This window comes from Punica granatum, chromosome 4, assembly GCF_007655135.1.
Source record: "Punica granatum isolate Tunisia-2019 chromosome 4, ASM765513v2, whole genome shotgun sequence".
NCBI classification, from domain to species: domain Eukaryota; kingdom Viridiplantae; phylum Streptophyta; class Magnoliopsida; order Myrtales; family Lythraceae; genus Punica; species Punica granatum.
The window spans coordinates 27,677,142-27,698,288 of NC_045130.1; the positions used below are offsets into that span (position 1 = coordinate 27,677,142).

Genomic DNA, 21,147 nt, shown 5'->3' on the forward strand with positions numbered 1-21,147 from the left:
TTGCTAGCACCCATAATGCACTTAATATAAAGCAGAACTATAGTGGGTACAAAACGCTTGGTTGCTTAATGATATTTTTGTCATTATTTTCTTGATTTTTGAGCTTTCTTTAAAAAATTATTTATTAAGTATAAAATTTTTAAAGCTTTTTTTTAACCGATTGTTATTTAATGAGTTTTTGAGCTTTTTCTAGAAAGCGAATTTTTAATTTTTTAAAACATATAAAATAGATTTGTGGGAATGGTCATTATTTTCTCTTTTCTTAAGCTTTTTTTAGAAAATTATTTTTTAAACTTATAGATATATAAATATAAATATAGATTTATGGATCACTAATTATTTTCTCGATTTTTTGAATTTTAAATTAAAATATTCTATGAAAAGATTCTAATATAACCAATCACATAAGATCATACTTGCTTTTGAAAGAAACAAATTAGTTCATATTTATCATAGATAAGATGTGTCGTATATTTGATTTTCAAAAAATAAATCAAATCAAATTTTTTATTGATATAGATTATAGATATGACGCGTTATCTATATCATATTATGTATGATACATCATAAATAGCATATGTGTCAGACAAACAATAACCTATTTTGAAAAATGATGCCACGAGCGAATTTTTCAATTTTTCGTACGCACAGAGTGTCTTGATTGCTAAATTAAACTTTCTTGGACTTTTGGGTTTTTTTTTGAATGATTTTTATGCATCTATATACTTAGAGAAAATTGATTCCAGTACAGCGCAACATTGCACATCCTTATTTTATTATTAGTTAAGTCATATACTTAGAATATAATTCATATATAGATCGGAGACTTCATGCATTCTTACAGATATATCTGATGTCGTATATGAACACCAAGGGGTTTGGCATAGTGATTAAAGAGGAACTCATGTATTCACCTGATTTAGGGTTCGAAATTCCTTAGAGCAACCAGAGTGCCTTTGACGTGATTAACTGGTCCATGCATTGCCAAATGTTGGAAATTATAATCTCACATGGAAAAAATGAAAGAATAATCATGAGTTTATATGAAACTTGGATACCAATACTTATTAGCTTGAACTTTTAAATTGATATGGGCCCGAGCCCATATAAGTTCAATGGAAATTCAATATGGTATGATAGCGAGTTACGCTTCCCCGTCGTCCGACTAGAATCCCAGCGATGGGGAAGCGTACAACTAGAATCCAGCGACGGTTTCATTAGATATCTTACAACTAGAATCCCTCCTTTTTCCGATCCAGTTACTCCACCACCGCGAACACTACGCCGACTCAATATCGAGAGCAGCCAAAAGAGCGCATTGTGTTAGTCCCCCTCGTCCGAGCACGGAAGATGAGCCCGGCTTGAGATCAATTGTTGAGGGCGGGTATTAAGGGCACGTGACAACGTGTAGGCAGAAATAGACCACACGTCGTACGTGAGGGCGAGTGTCGAGAATTATAATCTCACATGGAAAAAAAATGAAAGAATAACCATGAGTTTATATGAGGTTTGGGTACCAATACTTATGAATTTGAGCTTTTATGTGGATATGGACTGGAGCCCATATAAGCTCAATGAAAATTTAATACCAAAGATTCACGGAGCCCCATGAATTAGTCGGCCGAAACCCGGACATTCCAGATTAGGAAAAAATTAAATAGAAAAAAAAAAGGTCATGCACGCATACATGTCCCCGAGCATTTGGCTTATTGATCGAAGTTGCAACCGCAAATATATTTTGGCTGTTAATAGTATAAATCATCACTTCGGAGGATAGAGAGCACGGATGCCTTCGAGGTCATCCTTTTGGAGTTCCCTCTTCACGACCCCATAATTTATATAGGCATACATGACCGCGTTCTGGTCCTGGCTGTGGCCAAGCCCCAAGACGTGCCCGATCTCGTGCATGGCAACGGATTCCAAGTCAATCTCATCCTTTCTTGGGGTGTTAGATCGCCATGCCTCGTCAGCATCAAAGTGAACAAAACTGGTCAGTGGGCCGGAGGCGTGGGCAACTACGTTGTACCGCCCGTCAAATGGGGCATTATCCCCATGCCACCCCCGGTAAAACCCAATGTTAATGTCTGCAACCTGGCCGTTGTTTGCCTGTTCGAACGTAAATGGAGAAACGCTCTCCCACCGCTTCAAGGACCGTACAAAGGCGAGGTGGAGGCCGACCACAGGAACTGATGGGATGGTGTTCGTGAAACGGAACGTCAGATGCGTCTTGTTCCACGGAACGAAATAATCTAAGAAGGCATAGTGGGCATGGAAGTTTATCGGTAACGACTCGTTCTGGATGCTTTTATCTGGTCTCCGGATGATATCTGGCACACCACACCGGGATTTCACCATCCTATCCACGGTGTCTGAGTCCAGCTTTTGGGTGACTTTCAGGTGGTTTCTTTCCTGGAAGGTATTAATAGAGGACTCGAGGGAAATATCGTCATTGGGAGTGCCATGTGGATTGTTTGAAGGTTCCTTGTATTCGAAAGCCTGGATGGAAGGTTTCACCTCGTCGAGGGAAGTGAAAGAAGATTGTTCGGCGGATATGAATTTTCTGGAATGAGCTGAGGAAGGGTGAACTGCAAGAAACATAAGGGAAGCTGCAACTAGGAGGAGGGAAATGTCATCAATAGCCATTGCCTTAGCCCTTTTGGTGAAGCTTATTATAATTTCTGCGCTCACTAATAAAAAGCCCATCATTATATGTGAAACAGGAATGTTCCAATCTTGTCAAGTATTCTGGGAATTTTTTATTGAATCATATTATATATAAAAAAATAATTATACATAATCCATAGTAAGATTTTCTACCAAATACCTACCAAAAAAGATTGTCTACCAAATGGAAATAAGATATTACACCATATAGGAAAATCAGCATACACTTTGCATAGTAAATTATCTAGCAAATATATATATTACTAAAATTCACTTGGGTGTATAAAATGGGTTGATAATAAATGCTATAAAAGAAACTAAAAAGAAAAATAATTAAAAATATTTAATAGATGCAATTAAATGTACCTAAATTTCTTACTAAATACAATAAAGAGAAATTTTTTGATGTAATTACTTAATTTTATATAAGTAATAAATGCATATAAACAATTAAATTAACATGACATTATAAAAATTGGGCCTAGCTTGTAAAAATTGAAATAAAATTTTGAAATGCTTACGAAAATTAATGATGTATAATTTAAAATAAAAACAAAACATATATATATATATATATATATGAGCATATTGAAAAGTACTAGAATTCAACATGTTAAAAATAAGAATCATGAATTATAGAAATGATTACCTTTTAATGAATTCTATACAACAAGATATATAGAAAAAGTGTGTATAAAAAATAGAGTTAATATACAGATATATAAAATATATATAATGTCTCATTATATAAAATAAGAACAATCCTTACTCACGAAGAAAGATTATATAAATTGAAAAAATAATATTATATAGAATAATAACAATTTTTATGCATAAGGAATATTTCTTAAATTTGAAAAATTAAAAAATATATAAAACAATATAATTATATATAACACAAACCAAAATTGTGAAAGAAATTAAATAAATTTACAAAACATAATAATAACGTTGATTATAAAATTATAATTGAACTATTCAAAAGTATTAATGCAACTTTTTTGAAAATTATTTTTGAAAATTGATTGTTCAGAAATTTTATTTTCAATAATAATAATAATACTAATAAGTAAATTAATATATTAAATTATGATAATTATTATTCGTATAAAATATAAATATATGAACACAAATCCATACACTTATTGAACATTACTACCCACCAAAACAAATTGTCTACGAATAATAATAAGATTACATATGTAATAGATAATAGGGATATTTAATTTAGCCGGCGAGGTGACAAAGAAAAACAGGATAATCACAAAAGTTAGAATGATGTGTGATTCCCTTGCGCGGATCATTATAATACATAATCGAATTGCCTATCAAATAGTAATAAATGTTATTAGAAAAATAGCAGATGAGACTATATACATTAGCGCTGGGCTATTTCCCTGCATAAACCGCGTATATCGAACTAATTAATCACTTGCACACATGTAGAATACATACCACAGGGCACAGGCATAGACTGAGTTTAATTAACTTGTCAAACCAGCCATGCACCCCGACAAAAGGATCACCGATAACTTTTACTGTCTTATTAAGAAGCAAATGCATATTTTGAGAATTTTTTAACTAATAATTACATCTAATAATTTGTGTATTAAAGTCATTGAGCCAAGACCTCCGGATCTAAACATCTTAAGACCCCTACGGGCAACCGCGAGCAAGTTCCATTGTACTAAAACCTTCAGATCTAAACATCTTATGAATCCCTCATGGAACATTTGCGAGCGAGCTCAATTGGGCTATTACCTCCAAGTTGAAACATTTTAAGACCCCCAAGGGCCATCCGCAAGCGAGCGCTATTACGATGAGACCTCTGGATCAAAACAACTTAAAACCCCACAAGCTCCATTTGCAAGTGAGCACCATCGCAGACTAAAGGGTGACCTCGTCATATCGAAAACATAGATTACGCAGTTATTCTCCTTCCCAACTGTCATGCCCATTTTAGAGCATAACACATGAATCACCAGAACAAGAAAAATTTGAAATCTTGCATTCATTCCCGCACTTTTTCAAAAAGACAAGGAAATGAGGGGGCAAAAAATGATATGGATTCAAGAATGAGTCCAGGAACAAGCATGACCTCTCAGACCATGAGTAAAGCAATGATTAGAAAAACAAAATCGCTTGCAATAGATGCCCGCAGAAAAACAAAATCATTATCCCATGAATCTCCTATCGAACATTACCATTTACAGCTCTTAACTTATGTACCTACTTAGCCTTGCAGCCATAACAGAGCCACTGCAGTAGGATCACAGTGTAACTCAACTCGTGTCAAAATTGATCCTAAGTTGAATGATCTCAGCATAAAGACAATATCTCCAATTCAATAAATGACTAAAAAACTTTAGGTGCTAATATGTAAATGTTTGAAGTTAAGGGGCCAAAATTGAACATTTCTCCAAAATATACGGCCGCGCTGCTTCGTCAGGGTTTAAGAACAAGCAGACAGCGGCCAGCAAAAGCCACAGAAGAACGCAACAATGGAGTTCGAGAAGAGGAAAGCTGCGACAATGGCGTCTCTCGGGTGCACTGAGACCGACAAGTCCCCGAAAGGCAGTCTCGACGCCCCAATCATCCCTCTCCTCGCCGCCATCAACTCCCATCCCTGCTTCTTTACCACCAGCTCCTGCAGCGGCCGCATCTCCATCCTCTCCCAGCCCTCTTCCTCCGCCCCCGCCGAGAAGAAGAAGGCCCGCGGCGGCACCTGGCTCTACATCTCCCACTCTCCCGCCGACCCCGACTCCATCCTCTCCCTCCTCTTTCCGCCCGTCCCCGCTCAACCTCCCTGCGATCTGGTGTTCCGGTTCGAGCCGCTGATTCTGGCGATTGAGTGCAGAGACTTGGACTCCGCGCAGTTTCTCGTGTCGACTGCCATCTCCTGTGGGTTCAGGGAGTCGGGTATTACGAGTGCCAACGGGAGAAGGGTCATCGTCGCGGTAAGGTGTTCGATTCGTTTAGAGGTGCCGCTTGGGCGTAGTAATGACATTGCCGTTTCGAGGGAGTACGTACGGTTTCTCATTGAGGTCGCGAATGAGAAGATGGAGGCTAATAGGAGAAGGACTGACGGGTTTCTTCAGACATTGTTACAGAAAAATGGTTTTGGCGATACCCCAGTGAAACTGGTCAATGGCACTGGGGATGGGGAGAGTTTGGAATACATCGAGGATCTTGGCAAGGATGCACCTTTGGATAAAAGTGATGGTAATTCGTTTCGTGGCTTTGTTATTCAAATACTTATATGCATTGTTTCTTTATGTATAATCATATCGTTCAGTTGTCTTCTTACCATTTTGCATCTGTTGTGATGGCGTTAGCTCTCGTATTTAATCGGGGTGGAGTCCGATCAGATCCCTAAATGGATTGCTTAGCAATTTTAGATGTGTTTCGGAAGAAGTTAATCCTTACGAGCTTCTGATAACTAATTTGTGAATCTTTGCAGCTTCCATTCAGCACTTTTCACTTGAAGGACAAAAGTTGGTACTTTGTCCTGTAAGTTGCATTGAATGTTCCATACGTTTGCAGTGATACCTAGTCTAGATGAAATGTGTTGGACTAGAACTCTTGATGGCAAGTTCAGCTTTTCCGTCAAAATAAAGCATTATTGCTATTGGGGAACTTCTCCGAGTTGTAACTTGGCTTATGAATTAACTGTCTATTACTTATTTTGCTGCTGTGATGGAAGGACTTTACGTTGTCACCTTTAAGTAATGTTGTTTTTCTTTCTCCACCCTAAATTAGTCACTGGACAATGTTAGCAGTCACGATCAACATTTGATGTTCGTATTAGTAGATTCTGTTCCTTTTTGTGTGAAACCAAAAGGCTTCTTAGTCGAAATCCATCTAGGTTTCTTCTGACATTTATGCAGTCTGTCTGCCATGTGAAGATATGCTGGATTAATTATATAATGATCTTTGTTCAATTGTAGGAAAGCAATCCTCTTAATCTGAAGCAAGTCTCAGTTTTTCAATCATTGGCTATTGGCAGGATACAGTGAAGTTCACGATTGTAGCCTTTCTGTTGCTTGGCTAAACGTTCGTGGTGAGCCAATTGAGAAGCTATTTCTCTGGGGTCACTCTGCTTGTGTAATTGATAAAGGAAGCACCAAAAAAGTTCTAGTGCATGGCGGTTTTGGAGGAATGGGAAGGCATGCAAGGAGAAATGACTCGTTACTGCTGGACCCATTAGATGGGACTGTAGAAGCAATTGATACTGCGGGGGCGCCATCTCCACGTATGGGTCACACGGCATCATTGATCGGAGAACAAATGTTTGTCATTGGTGGTAGGGCTGATCCTACAAGTATTCTTAGTGAGATCTGGGCCCTGAATACTGCTACTAATCAGTGGACACTATTAAACTGCAGTGGTGACTCTTTTCCTCCAAGGTAATAGTTAATGTGTATTTTATTTTTTTCCTGTTGACTGCATTAGACCTTCAGGGAAGCATTTTCAAATTTTCTTCATTTTCTAAATAAGTCCTCCGCACATTCTACTCATGAATTAGCAATCATGAATTTGTATAATCCCAGCCGTTTTGACAAGAAATTTATTGGGTCACTCGAAAGCATTGCTCATTGGATGGAAATGTCAATTTTGTATTTCTCTTTTCAATCTGAGGCATCTCTCTCTCTCTCTCTGTTTCGTTAATAGGTTGTAGAGTAGAAACCTCATCTCCTTTGCAGTTCATTGGGATTAAATTTTTGCAATTCTCCTACTCCTTTGAACTATGTGTTTCATTTCATAGGCATCGGCATGCGGCAGCTGTTTTAGGCTCAAGGATCTATGTGTTTGGTGGACTCAACAATGATACTATATTTTCATCCATTTTTGTATTGGATGAGAAAGATTTAAGATGGGAAGAGTTAAAGGTGGGCGGAGAACAGCCCTGCGCTCGTCACTCACACTCTATGGTGGCATTTGGTTCTCAGATTTTCATGTTCGGAGGGTATAATGGGGAAAAGGCACTCGGGGATTTGTACAGTTTTAATGTCAAAACTCGTGTTTGGAGGAAGGAGAAGGCATTGGGAAGAAGTCCTTATGCAAGGTTCTCCCATTCGATGTTTGTTTACAAACACTGTCTAGGAATTATTGGTGGCTGTCCTGTTAAACAGCATTTTCAAGAGTTATCATTACTTGATATGCACTCACAAAGTTGGAAGCATTTCTCCCTCAATTCAGTAGGAAAAGAATTGTTTGTTCGAAGCACTGTCAGTGTTGTTGGCGATGATCTTGTTATTGTTGGTGGTGGAGCATCTTGTTATGCATTTGGAACAAAGTTCAGTGAGCCAATGAAAATTGCCCTGCATACTCTTGCTGCTTCAAATCAATTCCATTTTAATTGTCAGCAGGTTCAACAACTTGAGAACCCCCAGAATCTTAGGGAAGTGTTGGGCTCAAGTTCTGAGGACGGAAAAGGTCTATCTGAAACTTGGAAAAGTGCTTCAAATTGGTATCTACAGTTTGAAAGAAAACATGCGAAACTAGGGAAGGACTTGTTGAAGAAATTTGGGTGGCTGGACCATGGGAGGAAGGTATGTTCCAGCAGCGATGGCACCCGCATTTGCTTCCCTGTGACCGAGAAGTTGTACATTCTGTTCCATGAGAAGGGACGGGTAGATCCTTCAATAGACACTTCTCATGGGTCAGAGTCAAACATAGTCGAATTGCCTCCCTTGAAAGAATCTGTAGGGCAGGGAATTTCATTGAATGAGATCTCAAGTTCAAAAGCCTTGAATCTTCTGAAGCAACGCGGTGGGACAATTTTGGCCTATGAGACTGCTGAATTCAGAAAAAGTGTGAGGTCTCCATCTATCGTCATAAAACAAGCTGCAGTTTCCTTGATTAAGCAGAAGGGCTTACCAGAAAAACTTCTAGAGCAGCTTCCTTCCAGGTTTGCTTTTTCCGAACTATCATGCATTTGTCATGTGTCAATATACTTTTGAATCACTTTATATATCTATTGTGTTAGGTGGGAGAGATTGGGGGATATTGTTGTGCTTCCTGGGACATCCTTCAAAGATCCACTCTGGGATACAATAGGTGATGAGCTCTGGCCTATTATTGCCAAAGCTCTGAACACCAATCGCCTTGCTCGCCAAGTAAGTCTTCATTATACTGGAATAGATTATGACTGTTTTTGCCTGGGAATGAACATCTTGCACCACGTTTGGTCGACTAGAGAGGATAGGATATAGGGGGAGGATAGGAAATGATTGAAATCCTAAGGATTAAAAATATCCTAATAAAATGTTTGGTACATGTGGAGGTTTAGGATTAGGATATCAAGGTGAAATGAAATGGATGCCCTAAATTTTCCTTTTCAATTTTCTAAATAGAATAATATTTTGAAATTAAATTAAAATTTTAATAATAAAAAATATGCGAATTTATTTATTTTTTTAAAAAGGGTGGGGCGAAGCATTGAACAAAATTGCGGAATCGGGAGAAGGGTGGTGGTACCCTCCGCTGACAACCACCGACTTGGCTGAGGTCGCTGGCGAGCCCAGAGGAGCCGGCATTGGGCCTCCACCATTCCAACCACGACAGGAGCAAACAAAACCCAACACGAAATAATGAATAATCCTAGAAAAATTGCAACTTCAACAAACGATACTGTTATTCCATCTCTCTGTCTCTATCTCTCTGTCATTATCACTAAATGCAAACGACAACTGATAGATCCAAATCTCACTCGACTGCAATGGAAGCTTAGAATTCATCGCAACCCCACCAAGTCAAATCGAGCAAAGAGAAGATCGCGGTGAAGGAGTGGAACTTTAACCGCATCAGAACACTCCAAACTCGAGATGAATCAACCCAATTGCAGCGAGGAGGAGGGAGTGGGATCAAAATCCATTGGTTTATATGAGACTTGGGTACCACCCCTTGTAAGCTTGAGCTTTTAAGTGGTTATGGGCCCGAGCCCGTATAAGCCCAATGGAAGGCAAGGTTGCTGGCGACCTCTGGGCTCACCAACGGCCTCGGTCAGGTCGGTGGTTGTCAACAGAGGGCACCACCACCCTTCTCCGAAGTTCATCTGTGGGATTGAATGAATAGCACAATTTTGAAAATCTGATTCCAAAGGAAAGGTAATTCTGTCATTTAGCTCAAAATCATTTCCTTATCTGGGCCCAACCCACCTCCAGTCGGATTTGGGCCTTAAAGAATAATGCAGTCCAATTGTCGTCTCTTTCCTATCCTAGTTGTTGCCAAACACCGGAGAAGGATTTGAGAAATCTTATCCGGTGCTTTATCCGGTCGACCAAAAGTGGCCTTCAAGGTTGTTGACTGTTCATTACATACGACTTGGCTAACTCCTGTGACAAGAGTCTTGCCAACAATGTGCTACTCAGAAATGTACTAAGCAATTGAACTTGTTATACATCTTTCTTATATTATTACAGTAAACAATGTTGACATTGTTTGGGCTTTTCTAATATCATTCTTACTATATAAAGCCAGAGGCCCTACTCTTTTGTTGTACTATCTGTTTCCCAAAAAAAAAAAAAAACTTACTACGTATTGGTCAATTTATTTATAGTAGCCACTAAATGAGGGTTAATATGGTAAATTAAGTGGTAACCAGTTATTCACTAACTTCACCTTTCTCTTCCTTTCTCTCCCTCTCTTTCTCCTCTCACTCTGAACGTTCATATCTGTCTTTCCCATGTCTCTCTTCTCCCTCTTTCAGCCAACATTGCCAAAAGCAAGAAAATTTGTTCAAGTTTAATTTAGTCCTTTGTCTTTCTTCATCCGTTCTATTAATTTCGTCATGAAGCTTATATTTTATTTATTCGAAATGTTATGTACTGATATTCTATTACTGTTTAGTGTCTTGAAGGCATTTCTAATTTCAACCCTGGCATATATTATATGAACCTGCGTGTAATGCAGGTAGACCTTTAGTGTTATATTATTTTAGAAAATTAAAAGAATTTCTTTTGTAGTTCATATGTTAACTAGATGATAAAATATTTGTATCAGGTATACTTGACATGTATCCACATTACACGCGCAGGTGCATCTAATATATGTTGTGATTGTAATTAAAAAAGCCAAATAAAATGGATGTATTTTTAGAGACTAAAAACTAATAAAATAGCAATATATGAGATTTTGAGTGAATCAAAGATTCAAAATAATAAACTTAGGATAAATGCGAAGGAATGGAGAAGGCCAAATGATCAAAATAAACTTAACCAATTTTATTCTTTGGGCATGTTGGCTGGAGAGAGACGAAGAGGAAGGAGAGAGAGATGCATGTTGATTTGAGAAAGAGTCAGGGAAAGAAGGGAGAGATGTAGAATTTGTGAATAAGTGGTTATCATTGAATTTACCATGTAAACCTTAGTTTTTTGGCTAATATAATTTGAAAAATAAATTATAAGGGCCTTTTTGGGAAGTGAAAAGTGAGACTGAGAGTAGGATCTCTTGCTTTATATAAGAGTATAGAATACATAGCAACAGAATATATCATAAATGATTTCCTTAGATTACTTAATAATGGAAAACTCAGGAAAATATACATTATATATTTCTATACTCTTTGATAAAAAGTATGTATAGAGGATGTAAGGTTCTGAAAGGAGAACGTCAAAAAAATTAGAAATACTATGTGCATTTGAAAATTGTATATTCAGTTAGTTTGTTTCCCAAAGTAGAAGTCTTTATTGACAATAAAGTAATTTCTTTTCAAAAGGAAGAAATAATCCACTCTATTTAAATGGGTGATGCAAATCTAATCAAACTGAACAAGTTTGATTAGTTTGTCAAACGGCAGAAAAAGCTTGCCGAAAGAATTTGAAATGATCAATGACCATTAGAAAATAAGCTACATTCATACATAGACAATGAAGGTGCAATTATTATTTCTTTTATATGTTCGGCGTGAAATTATCATTCGCAAACATAATTTAAGAGTCCTTTTCAGTTGAAAGATGAGGATGTTTATAGACAGTTTGGTATTATCTGTCATAGGTTGTTTTCACTTCTCACCTACAACAGTTCTGAATAATCATTTGAAACTATAGAAACTCTACCAAATACAATTGGAAGCTATTTTTTCCATCATAAAAATTATGTTATTGAATATGAATATGCACATGAGCATAAGCAAAAGGTTCTGCTGAATTTAAAACTTCTTCATCAGATGTATATTATTAGGAATCTAGTACAAGAAAAGTAATCCACCTGTTAAGACATACATACATATATATGTGTGTCTATATATATATATATATAAAATATGTTAGATCATCTGTGCAATATTGTATCAGTTAAGAGATATAGATGTATATATACATATCTTCAATCAGATTATTTCTGCACTATTGTGATGTATATTTATTTATATTTTCCACAAATGAAATTTGCTACAGTTAAATGTCTAATTGGTCTAAAAGGAATCCTTAGGGGAAAAATAAGTTTGAGAAAATTCCACGACAAGAACTTGGTAATGTAGCGGCAGTGAGAACAGGAAGAAAGCTAACCTTTTCTTTTTGGCCAAAGGAAGAAAGCTAACTGACTATGCATATATATTATATATATATGTGTGTGTGTGTGTGTTTATTTTATAGCTTTTTGTGCAAGCATAGAAAATCCTGAATGTGAACTGCGGGTCTGGACCAGGTGGTTTTACTGTGAGCTTAAATGCCATATGGTGCACATACAATTTTTGACTCCTAAGCTTTCCAAGCAATAAGTACAGCTTGTCGGTCATATGCATGTACATATAGATTTAATGGAAATAGATGCAACACGGGCATCTTAATCATATCCTTTCTTAATTATCAGATTGGCCAAGTCGACATTGAACCAGCTGTAGAAAGCTGGGTCAAGTTCTTTCAGATGAGCAACTAGGCGTGAAAATGGATTTGAAGCAAAGTGCCAGCCTCTTTGGCCTCAAAATCATACGAGAGCTAGCCAGTTCAGATTTGTCGATAGATATTTTAGTATATTTGAAAATGAATTTATAAAGGCAGTTGGACCCATGAGCACATGCCTTGACCAGTTTAATGTCTACTCCATTTCAATAACATAAACTGTGTATTTAATATACAAATATGTTTGGTGCAGGGCTGTGTTGCGCCTACTGGTACAAGAGATAGTACTTTGAAGATGCTTGTAGGGGATAAGGGATGGGTTGTTCTTCGCGAGAATGGTATTTTATATTCCTTCGATGCCACCAAATGCATGTTCTCTTGGGGCAATCTTTCGGAGAAGCTCCGCATGGCTTGCCTAGATTGTGGAGATGAAATCATTGTGGACTTATTTGCTGGAATCGGATATTTTACGCTGTCCTTTCTTGTGAGGTATGGTTGATCGTTCCCCTTGGCTTTGATTTTAAAAACTTTGCGAAGAATTGGATGAGTTGATGGATAATGATTTTAGTGCAAATAACTGCATTTAAATTAATTAATTCCATTGAAAGTTGTTTGCAGTGATTACTAGCTTGTTCAATTTGCATATTATCAACTTCGAAAATTCGATCCTTGATTAGGGCTAAGGCAAAATTGGTCTATGCTTGCGAGTGGAACCCTCATGCAATTGAGGCTCTGCATCATAATCTAAAAGCCAATTCAGTGGCTGACCGTTGCATTGTTCTTGAGGGGGATAACCGGATAACAGCACCAAAGGTAACTTAGGTTTAAATGACAGTTATACATTTTAGCAACTTACTATAAGTTAAATCCTGAAGAAAAATGTAATGGACTGCTACACTATTTCGAGACATCTTTCATTTGAAACTACGGAACTCATTTCATTAACAACGTATCAGTACTTTATCCCAAAAAATAAAAAATAAAAAAATAAATTTCCACCTCTAATTGTGGGAGAGATTTCTTGAAAAAACCTATTAATATATCAGTACTTATTTGCTGTTAAATCTAGAACCTTTTCTGCTGTCTTTTGGTCTATCTGAAAAAAGACTTGTCATTATGTGTCCAGATAATTTTTAGTTTGTTCAGTGAGCCGATTTTTTCCTCAGCAGTTGACTGCGCTACTCCTCTAAGAACTTCTTTTGCACTTATAACTGATGTCATTGCTTCCTTCCAGGGAGTTGCTGATCGAGTCTGTCTTGGTCTCCTTCCATCAAGTGAAGGCAGCTGGGTGACAGCTGTAAGGGCATTAAGGTCACTTCCTCTTAACTATATATACTCTTTATTAGACATATATGGCAATTGGCAATGCTTTATATATTTAGCATACAGATGTTCCAGCATCACAAATAGGTAAAACTTAGGTTGGTGCTCATTTATGTTTATGTGTTGTTATCTGTACTTTTGTTTGAGTATTTGCTCATCTCTTTTGGATTAGTTGAACCTGGAACAAATTCCCAGATCATAAGCTCTTTGATTAATTTGAGAGTTCGTAATTCAGGAAGGAGGGTGGAATGCTACATGTTCATGGGAATGTGAAAGACTCGGATGAGAATACATGGGTTGAGCATGTGGCCAATTCTATTCATAGCATTGCTACTTCAGAAGGTAAGTGATTCACTGCAGTATAACACACATCCATACGATCATTTGCTCTATCAAGTTTTAAGAGCGTGTGAAAATTGGAGGATCCACTTACCTGTCTGGTCGATAATAACGTTGGTATTGGTTGGTCTGATTACAGGACGCTGCTGGGAAGTTACAATAGGACATGTGGAGAGAGTAAAATGGTACGCTCCACATATTCGCCATCTCGTGGCTGATGTTAGATGCAAAGGGAATCAGAGGTAACGCTGTGCTTTTCAGAAAATGGATTCCTATTCGAAGAGTGCATAACCACATGGACAAGCTCACACTAACCCGTCAATTTTGAATCTGATTCGGGATTTTCCTTGGGAGGCATCGGGAAGGAATTGGAATGGAATAATATCGATTCATACAAAGGTTGATCTCCGTGCTCCTCTCAGGATACAACCCTCTTTCTGCTGAGCCCCCTTTCTCCTTGGTCCATAGCACAGAGACAAAATGTAGGATGGTGCCAGAAGTTACTCCCGGGAGAAAGGACTCACTTAGTCGGGATCACTAACATATACTAATCTAATACTAATAGAATAGAAAATACTTATATAATTGAAAAGAACTGTCTTTTCTGTATACCTTTCTCGGTTCCGTTGCTACCGCTGGCTCTACGCAAATGATCGGATATAAGTGCTTCTTTTCTGATTGTCGGAATTCTTCCCTGAAAAATGGGATTGCCTTTAGAGTTAGACTATCTTTCTTTGTAAAGCCATAGTCATAAATTAAGATTCTTGTGGTGGTATGAAAGGTTCTTTAGCCTTCTAATATTGCTTGGTGTGCAATACTAGTGGCCTGTTTGTTTTCAGGGTTAAAAGCACAAAAATTCTAACTTTAACTTTAACTCAATCCACTACATAATAAAAATATACATTTCCCAAGTCAAAAAATCTAACTTTAATTTTAACTCAACACACTAGGCAATATTTTGTCATTTTTCACAATCAAAATCAAAGTTACTTTTAACTCTGAAACCAAACGCACCGTAGGTGTCTCGACATGAAATTCCATGTCATTTTGGTCAAAGTAGAAATAATTTTCGGCATTTAGGCGAGGACAAACAATTGACACGGATTGAGTTTTTTTTCTTGGTAATGAACCCAATGTTTGTGATGTCTGATTTCGTGTGCATCTATTGTTTTTGTTAAACACGGCTTCTATGATCCGGCAAAGACTCAAAATTCTAGCGCATTATTGATATTACTAAAAGTGACAAATGCTCGGAATTTATGTCAAGGAAAATGCAGAAACCCTATTGGGAGCTGTGCGTCAGACATCTTCATTAATACTCAAAAATAAAACAAGAGGAAAAGAAAGCAGGGGAAAGCTCTTTACTATGGCTGAGCCATACTGACGAACCGTAAAATCCAACGGAGCTGAGTTTTAGGCTAAAATATCTATTTATATTATATTAATGCTGGCTTTTGAAGGTTGGAGCGAACGTCAGGCTTCAACTCGATAAATAAGAGCTTGCCACATCAGTATTTTGACTATTTCTTTACTTTCTGATTAAATGTCTCTTCTTCTGCGCTCTCTATACAAGTCGTCCTCTTCCTCCCTTCCATAAAAATCATTTAGCTCTTTTCTTTGCCTTTCGAGCATCTCTCTTCTTATTGCAATAGTCATAGTGCTATGCATCTCGCCAAAGATCATATGCATTATGAGAGGATGAAGCGCACAGACATCGGCTATTACTTTGTGCAGGATATGGTTGCTCATGGGATGTTCATCTTCAAAATATTAGCACGCATGCTAATCCAGCTAGCATGATGACCCCGTGTTTGCCCATCGCCAAGTTTGAGTATTGCTTGGACTTGGTTGATGTCCTGGATAAATTGAGTAAGCCGGGAGGGGCCTTTAGCCAAGGAGTGCATGATGAGCATAATGTTTAAGTAGTTAAGTAAAATATGACCCAAGGTGGAGATTTATCGAATGTAATTCGCATGTTTGAGGTTGTGCAGACATTTTGAAGTCGTGGAGCGTCGTTGAATCTAACTGAAAATGTGGGAGGATGTTTGCAAGAAGTAAGAAATATATTCATGAAGTCAATGACAACTTGAGAGGCATGTAAACAAGTGGCAGCCTTTTGAATTTCTCTCAATGGTATGCATTTTGAGGCTCCAGCATTTTGAGATCACAAGGCCAAGGCTGTGTCTCAGGGAGCCGCTGCTGTCATGCACCAGCAAGTTGCTGGAAGTTTTTTACCGAGGTGCGGGGCGGAGGCCGTCTGTACAACCCGAGCCCGATCCTTGTTTTTGTATATCGGTTTGCTTCTTCGGTTTTGCCCACTTAATGTCGGTCTAAAGCACATCTTCTAAACCCAAATTGCCGTGTAATCACATAGAACACCTATTGGAGAGTGTTGATGACTTTGAGAGTTTTTGTAACCGGATTAGGATTTCACATCTCAATTCGAAATCTCTAGTTTGTACTCTTAATCATTGGTCATAGAGAGAGAAGACGAAGCCTTCTTTGTCGGTGAATGTTTCCCTCTCGATCACATCGATGGAGAGGATTTTACCTCATAAATTTCTTGTGTCAATCTCCTCTTCTTCTCGCTCTATTTAATTCATTGTTTATTTGAGTCGAATCCCCAACAAATTAATATCAAAACCGATTACAATGAACCTATTATTTTGAAATATTGACTAGGTTCCCCAGTCTACTCATTCCGACATGGCGACAATGAACTGCTGTAAAGATACTGCAATATTGAGTCCTTACAGACTTTTAAACTGCTATTCATGTCATTACCAATTGGATCACTGTGTTGTGCTTTGATTAAACCTTAAACGTATGTTCTTAGGCTTTTCTCCTTAAATAAGAGACTCTTGGCTTTTTGTAAGTTGTAGGTAAATATAAAATCGGGCTCGGGTTAAATAGAAACTACCCGATCGGCGTGTAGAATGCAGAAACCGTCCATGGACTCTACAAGTATGGAGTAAAAGGGAGAGAGTTACTGATTTTCAATTGCTTATAATTTGGTGGAGAGTCCATGGCGCAATCAACAATGATAGTTAAACCATGCAATCAAATGAATTACTAAAAATTTAAATATGCTTCTAAATTTGCTTACTTTACTTTTTTTTAGCAATTTACTAAAAAAATTAAGTAATTTACTACCAATTAAAATAATTTACTTTGAGTGTTTTCTTCCATCGCTTTAATTTTGATTGTATCATAGACCTTCCCATAATTTAGACAGCCGTGGGAGAGATTATTACGAGAGTCCAAGATTTGACTTCTTTGAGCATCACTGGCCGAGTCCAGATTTTGGCCCATAATGGTTGGATCTGATCGAATCAATCCAGCCCAGCCCATCAACATAAAATTTGAGCACATTTACAAAAGCTCAGTTCTTGCTAATAAATATATGCGGAAAGTCTCATTAAAATAATTGAACCTGCACACTCTTGATTTACAGATGATAACGTGCACCACTACGTTACATTCACCTTATTCACCTGTCGTTTTTAAGACCTCGAAGAAAGAAATTATAAATCTGCATGGATTTTGGAGGCCATCTCATTTTGTTAATTTCCTGTACTGAAAGTCAAATTAAGAACGCAGCATGCCTAGCACGCAACATCTTCAGACTTCAGATTTCTCGATTATACAAAATAATTATGATGATTTGCAGCTACTTCGATCCTAATTTATTTAATATTGGGCTTGGTCTTGGTTAATGTACCATTTCTTGTACAATGCATGCAATGATGACAATTTGGCTTTGACTATTCACATATAAATATATAGTTTTTAACTTATTATAGACAACGAGATGATATTTATATTACTTCAAGCCAAAAAGAAAATGATATTATATTACGTATACAAATTATATGTATCATTGTGATTTATGATGTGAAATTATTGGGAACTCTCTTGTTGATATCTTCTTCTTAGCTATGTGACGTTAGAAAAGATAATTATTGAAATTTAGACAAATATAAATTAAAACTTTTAAGAATAAATTGAATATTAGTGAGCTTCTGTGATCCTAGCACATTCCTATTCCTTCTCTATCCTTCGATCAAACGCCATTCGTCTTAAAATATAGATAAACCTAAAGTGCATAAAAAGAAATTGATCGTAACAAAAAGTGAACCAGAGGGGGCGAACTGACACTAAAGCTATACTTTGAGGGTCTAAATAGAATTTCCACAAAGTGAAACTGTCGGTGGCCAGGCCAAGCCAAGCCTGTCCTATCCGGGGGCCAGCCGCTTAGCTGCCACTTGGCTTCTACTCAGGTTTTTTCAAATAAATATATAGAAAAGAAATTGCTACATTAATTAATGAGACTGATTAAACATCATTTTTGGATTGGATTGGATTTTTTTTTTCGAGTGCCCTTGCATATTCAGAAGCTCATTGTCTCGACTAATCTAATTTAAATTGAATCGACTCATTAAAAAATAAACTTCTACCAATTATGATTTTTTTTCATTCACAAAATTTGAATTCGAATTCTTTTTAAATGAGCATAAACGTTAAATCGCTTGAAATATTATAAATGTGACTGATGGATGGATGGATTTTACTTGTTTGTCTCGATCATATTATAAATCTCCTCTATAATTACTGTTCTTTGTCGGTCGGTCTGGAGGTTTTGATCAAATTTAAAGGATAAGCTGTCCCCACCATTTACATCACCAATAATTATTCAAAGGCTCCCCACACTTTGAAAGTTTCACAAGTTGTAGAAATTTCCTTTGCTCAAACTTGAGCATGCATGAATGGCTAGCTCTCATAATTCTTAGCCAAAAAAAGGAAGAAAAAGTCATACATATTTCTTTCAATTGGTGGGTCCATATTGGAATCTCTCGAATCCTGCAGTTAATTAATTGATTAATTAATTTCCATCAAAGAAAAAAATCATCGTGCGCGCTTAGGCCTAGGGAAGCAAGATGCCCCATTAATTATGTGTGATTAAGCAATGGAGAATTTCACATTTTAAGGGATGATCCTCTTAACAATAACATATGATATACTGTAATTTATGGTATTCGATGTATACAGATCTTGACCAAACCATCTGAGTCAGCTGCAAAAAAAATTGATCAGCTGCTTTTGGATAATTCATAAATATCATTTGTTCTTCTTGATAAATTTCCTAACAATTTCGTACAGGAATATATATAACGTGCGTAAACACAAATTTTTTTTCCTTATGTTTACGCACATAACAAAAATATTAGAGGAAATTGTCGCCGCCTGACCTAAAATGCTACTTTTGCATGATGACCTGTCTGAAATACTTATTAAAAAAAAGAAAAAAGAAAAAAGAATTGTCACAAATTGATTTCCAAAAATCATAGTGATATTTATTGGCTCAAGGTAGACTGACTTGTCATAAATTTATTTTGCATCTTTGAGCAGTCCAACTCTTTTGTCTTTTGATTTGTATTTTGCGATGGCATTTCCTGAAAGAAAATGTGAATTAAACGGAAGATGCTGATCCTAAATATACATAATAAACTAGGACTGATCAAGCAAACCACTAGCTGTACTTTGCTTTATATCTGATTATATAATATTAAGTTGTGCATTACATTGTTTATCTCATTTCAAATTTCTTTTGTATGGTGCTTGGTTGTGGGTATTAACATCTATATTTAGATACCTTTAAGAGTTCCACGTATTATAAGGTTGCAGAATTATTAAAGCCAAATGAAAAGCTTTTATCCTGAAATGCACATCTTTTATTTCGTATACATATGAAAATTTTGTCTCATTTCATTGGAGTAATCCGATTTTTATCCCATTTTAAGTATAAAATAAATTATGAGTATTTTATCAACGGACATTGTAATCAATTTTTTAGTTTTTGGATTTCAATATTATATTCTTTTATCTCTTTAAATGTATTATGCACATCAATTTTTTTTTTTCACTTTTTCGATATAAGTGTAGCTGTAAGGGTTTTACAGTTACTTTTCTTTTGCTTTATTTCTTTTTCCAATGGAAACTCATGAACCCCGTACTATCCTCTTTATTACTGTGACCTTGTGAGCAGCTCCAGAAGGAGATATTTGGCAGGACCCCCTTATTTTTCCCAAATAAGGTAAAGAATAATATCAAAGCGTGTAGTCAATTCTATTGGGTTATGTCACTCATAGAAGGAGGCCAAAAGATTCACACTTTCTTTGGATAATGGGAAGGAATATGAGTTATGGAGAGGTGAGGTGGGTTATGAAGGAATTCTCTTATTGGTTCATAATCCTTATCTGAATAGCATTAGGAAGGATAGGGTAAAAAACTTTTAGTAGTTTTTTTTATGAGTAAATTATAAGTATATCATTTGATCATTATACCTCTTTCTCTCGTTATGATACATGTAAGCCGACATTGTCATTGCAAATGAAAATGTTCAACTACATGGACTTAGACTGAACAATTGTGCCAACGGTAGGTTCATACGTTTATCTACTCCATTAAGCATATATACTTTATCATATTATCAGTAATTCTGGCTCTTTGGTTCGTCCCCTAATTGGCTGGCTCTTAAATGCCACATGATCTACTCGTTATAATAAATGATGGATGGAGCACATTCTCTAATCTCTGTTGCAGCGATATCGAAATTCTCCAACCACTTGTTCTCTGCCTTTAGGTCTCAAATAATCATTTACTATTTAGATATTTTCTTTTGGTGGCTAGTGGCACCTTGTGACCCCTTCTATAGATCTGAACCCTATTTTATCCTTTTATAAATGTTCTTCTTACATTATTATTATTATTAAAAAATAATTTTTTACTTCTTTCAGCCGAAAAATAATAAAGTTCTACCAATAAAGTATTACTTGAATGATAAGCAATTTTAATTCTGTGAAAAGGAGAATCCAAGTTCAAGTCTCAAAAAATACATTTGTTAAAAAGAGAATAACTTATAATATCTAATTTCCTGATTTTTTTGAAATTATGAGAGTAATGCGTCCCAATTTTTTCG

General features: G+C 36.6%; 2 protein-coding genes across 4 annotated transcripts; one reads left to right on the forward strand and one right to left on the reverse strand.

The window, feature by feature from the left end:
* Nucleotides 1-1,731: 1,731 nt before the first annotated feature.
* Nucleotides 1,732-2,648, reverse strand: LOC116205981 (metalloendoproteinase 5-MMP-like). Its single transcript, XM_031538697.1, has one exon. The coding sequence runs from the start codon at nucleotides 2,641-2,643 to the stop codon at nucleotides 1,762-1,764; it is 882 nt and encodes a 293-aa protein (XP_031394557.1). The 5' UTR covers nucleotides 2,644-2,648; the 3' UTR covers nucleotides 1,732-1,761.
* Nucleotides 2,649-5,127: 2,479 nt separating this feature from the next.
* On the forward strand, nucleotides 5,128-14,968 carry LOC116204682 (tRNA wybutosine-synthesizing protein 2/3/4). Of its 3 annotated transcripts, XM_031536883.1 has the most exons (9): nucleotides 5,128-5,886; nucleotides 6,671-7,070; nucleotides 7,430-8,575; nucleotides 8,654-8,783; nucleotides 12,760-12,995; nucleotides 13,184-13,319; nucleotides 13,741-13,817; nucleotides 14,065-14,171; nucleotides 14,308-14,968. In XM_031536883.1, the coding sequence occupies exons 1-9, from the start codon at nucleotides 5,166-5,168 to the stop codon at nucleotides 14,412-14,414; spliced, it is 3,060 nt and encodes a 1,019-aa protein (XP_031392743.1). In that variant the 5' UTR covers nucleotides 5,128-5,165; the 3' UTR covers nucleotides 14,415-14,968. The 3 variants fall into 3 exon arrangements, with proteins under 3 accessions (XP_031392743.1, XP_031392745.1, XP_031392744.1); XM_031536885.1 differs by lacking the exons at nucleotides 12,760-12,995; nucleotides 13,184-13,319; nucleotides 13,741-13,817; nucleotides 14,065-14,171; nucleotides 14,308-14,968 and adding an exon at nucleotides 9,364-9,773; XM_031536884.1 differs by lacking the exons at nucleotides 12,760-12,995; nucleotides 13,184-13,319; nucleotides 13,741-13,817; nucleotides 14,065-14,171; nucleotides 14,308-14,968 and adding an exon at nucleotides 9,398-9,773.
* Nucleotides 14,969-21,147: the final 6,179 nt, after the last annotated feature.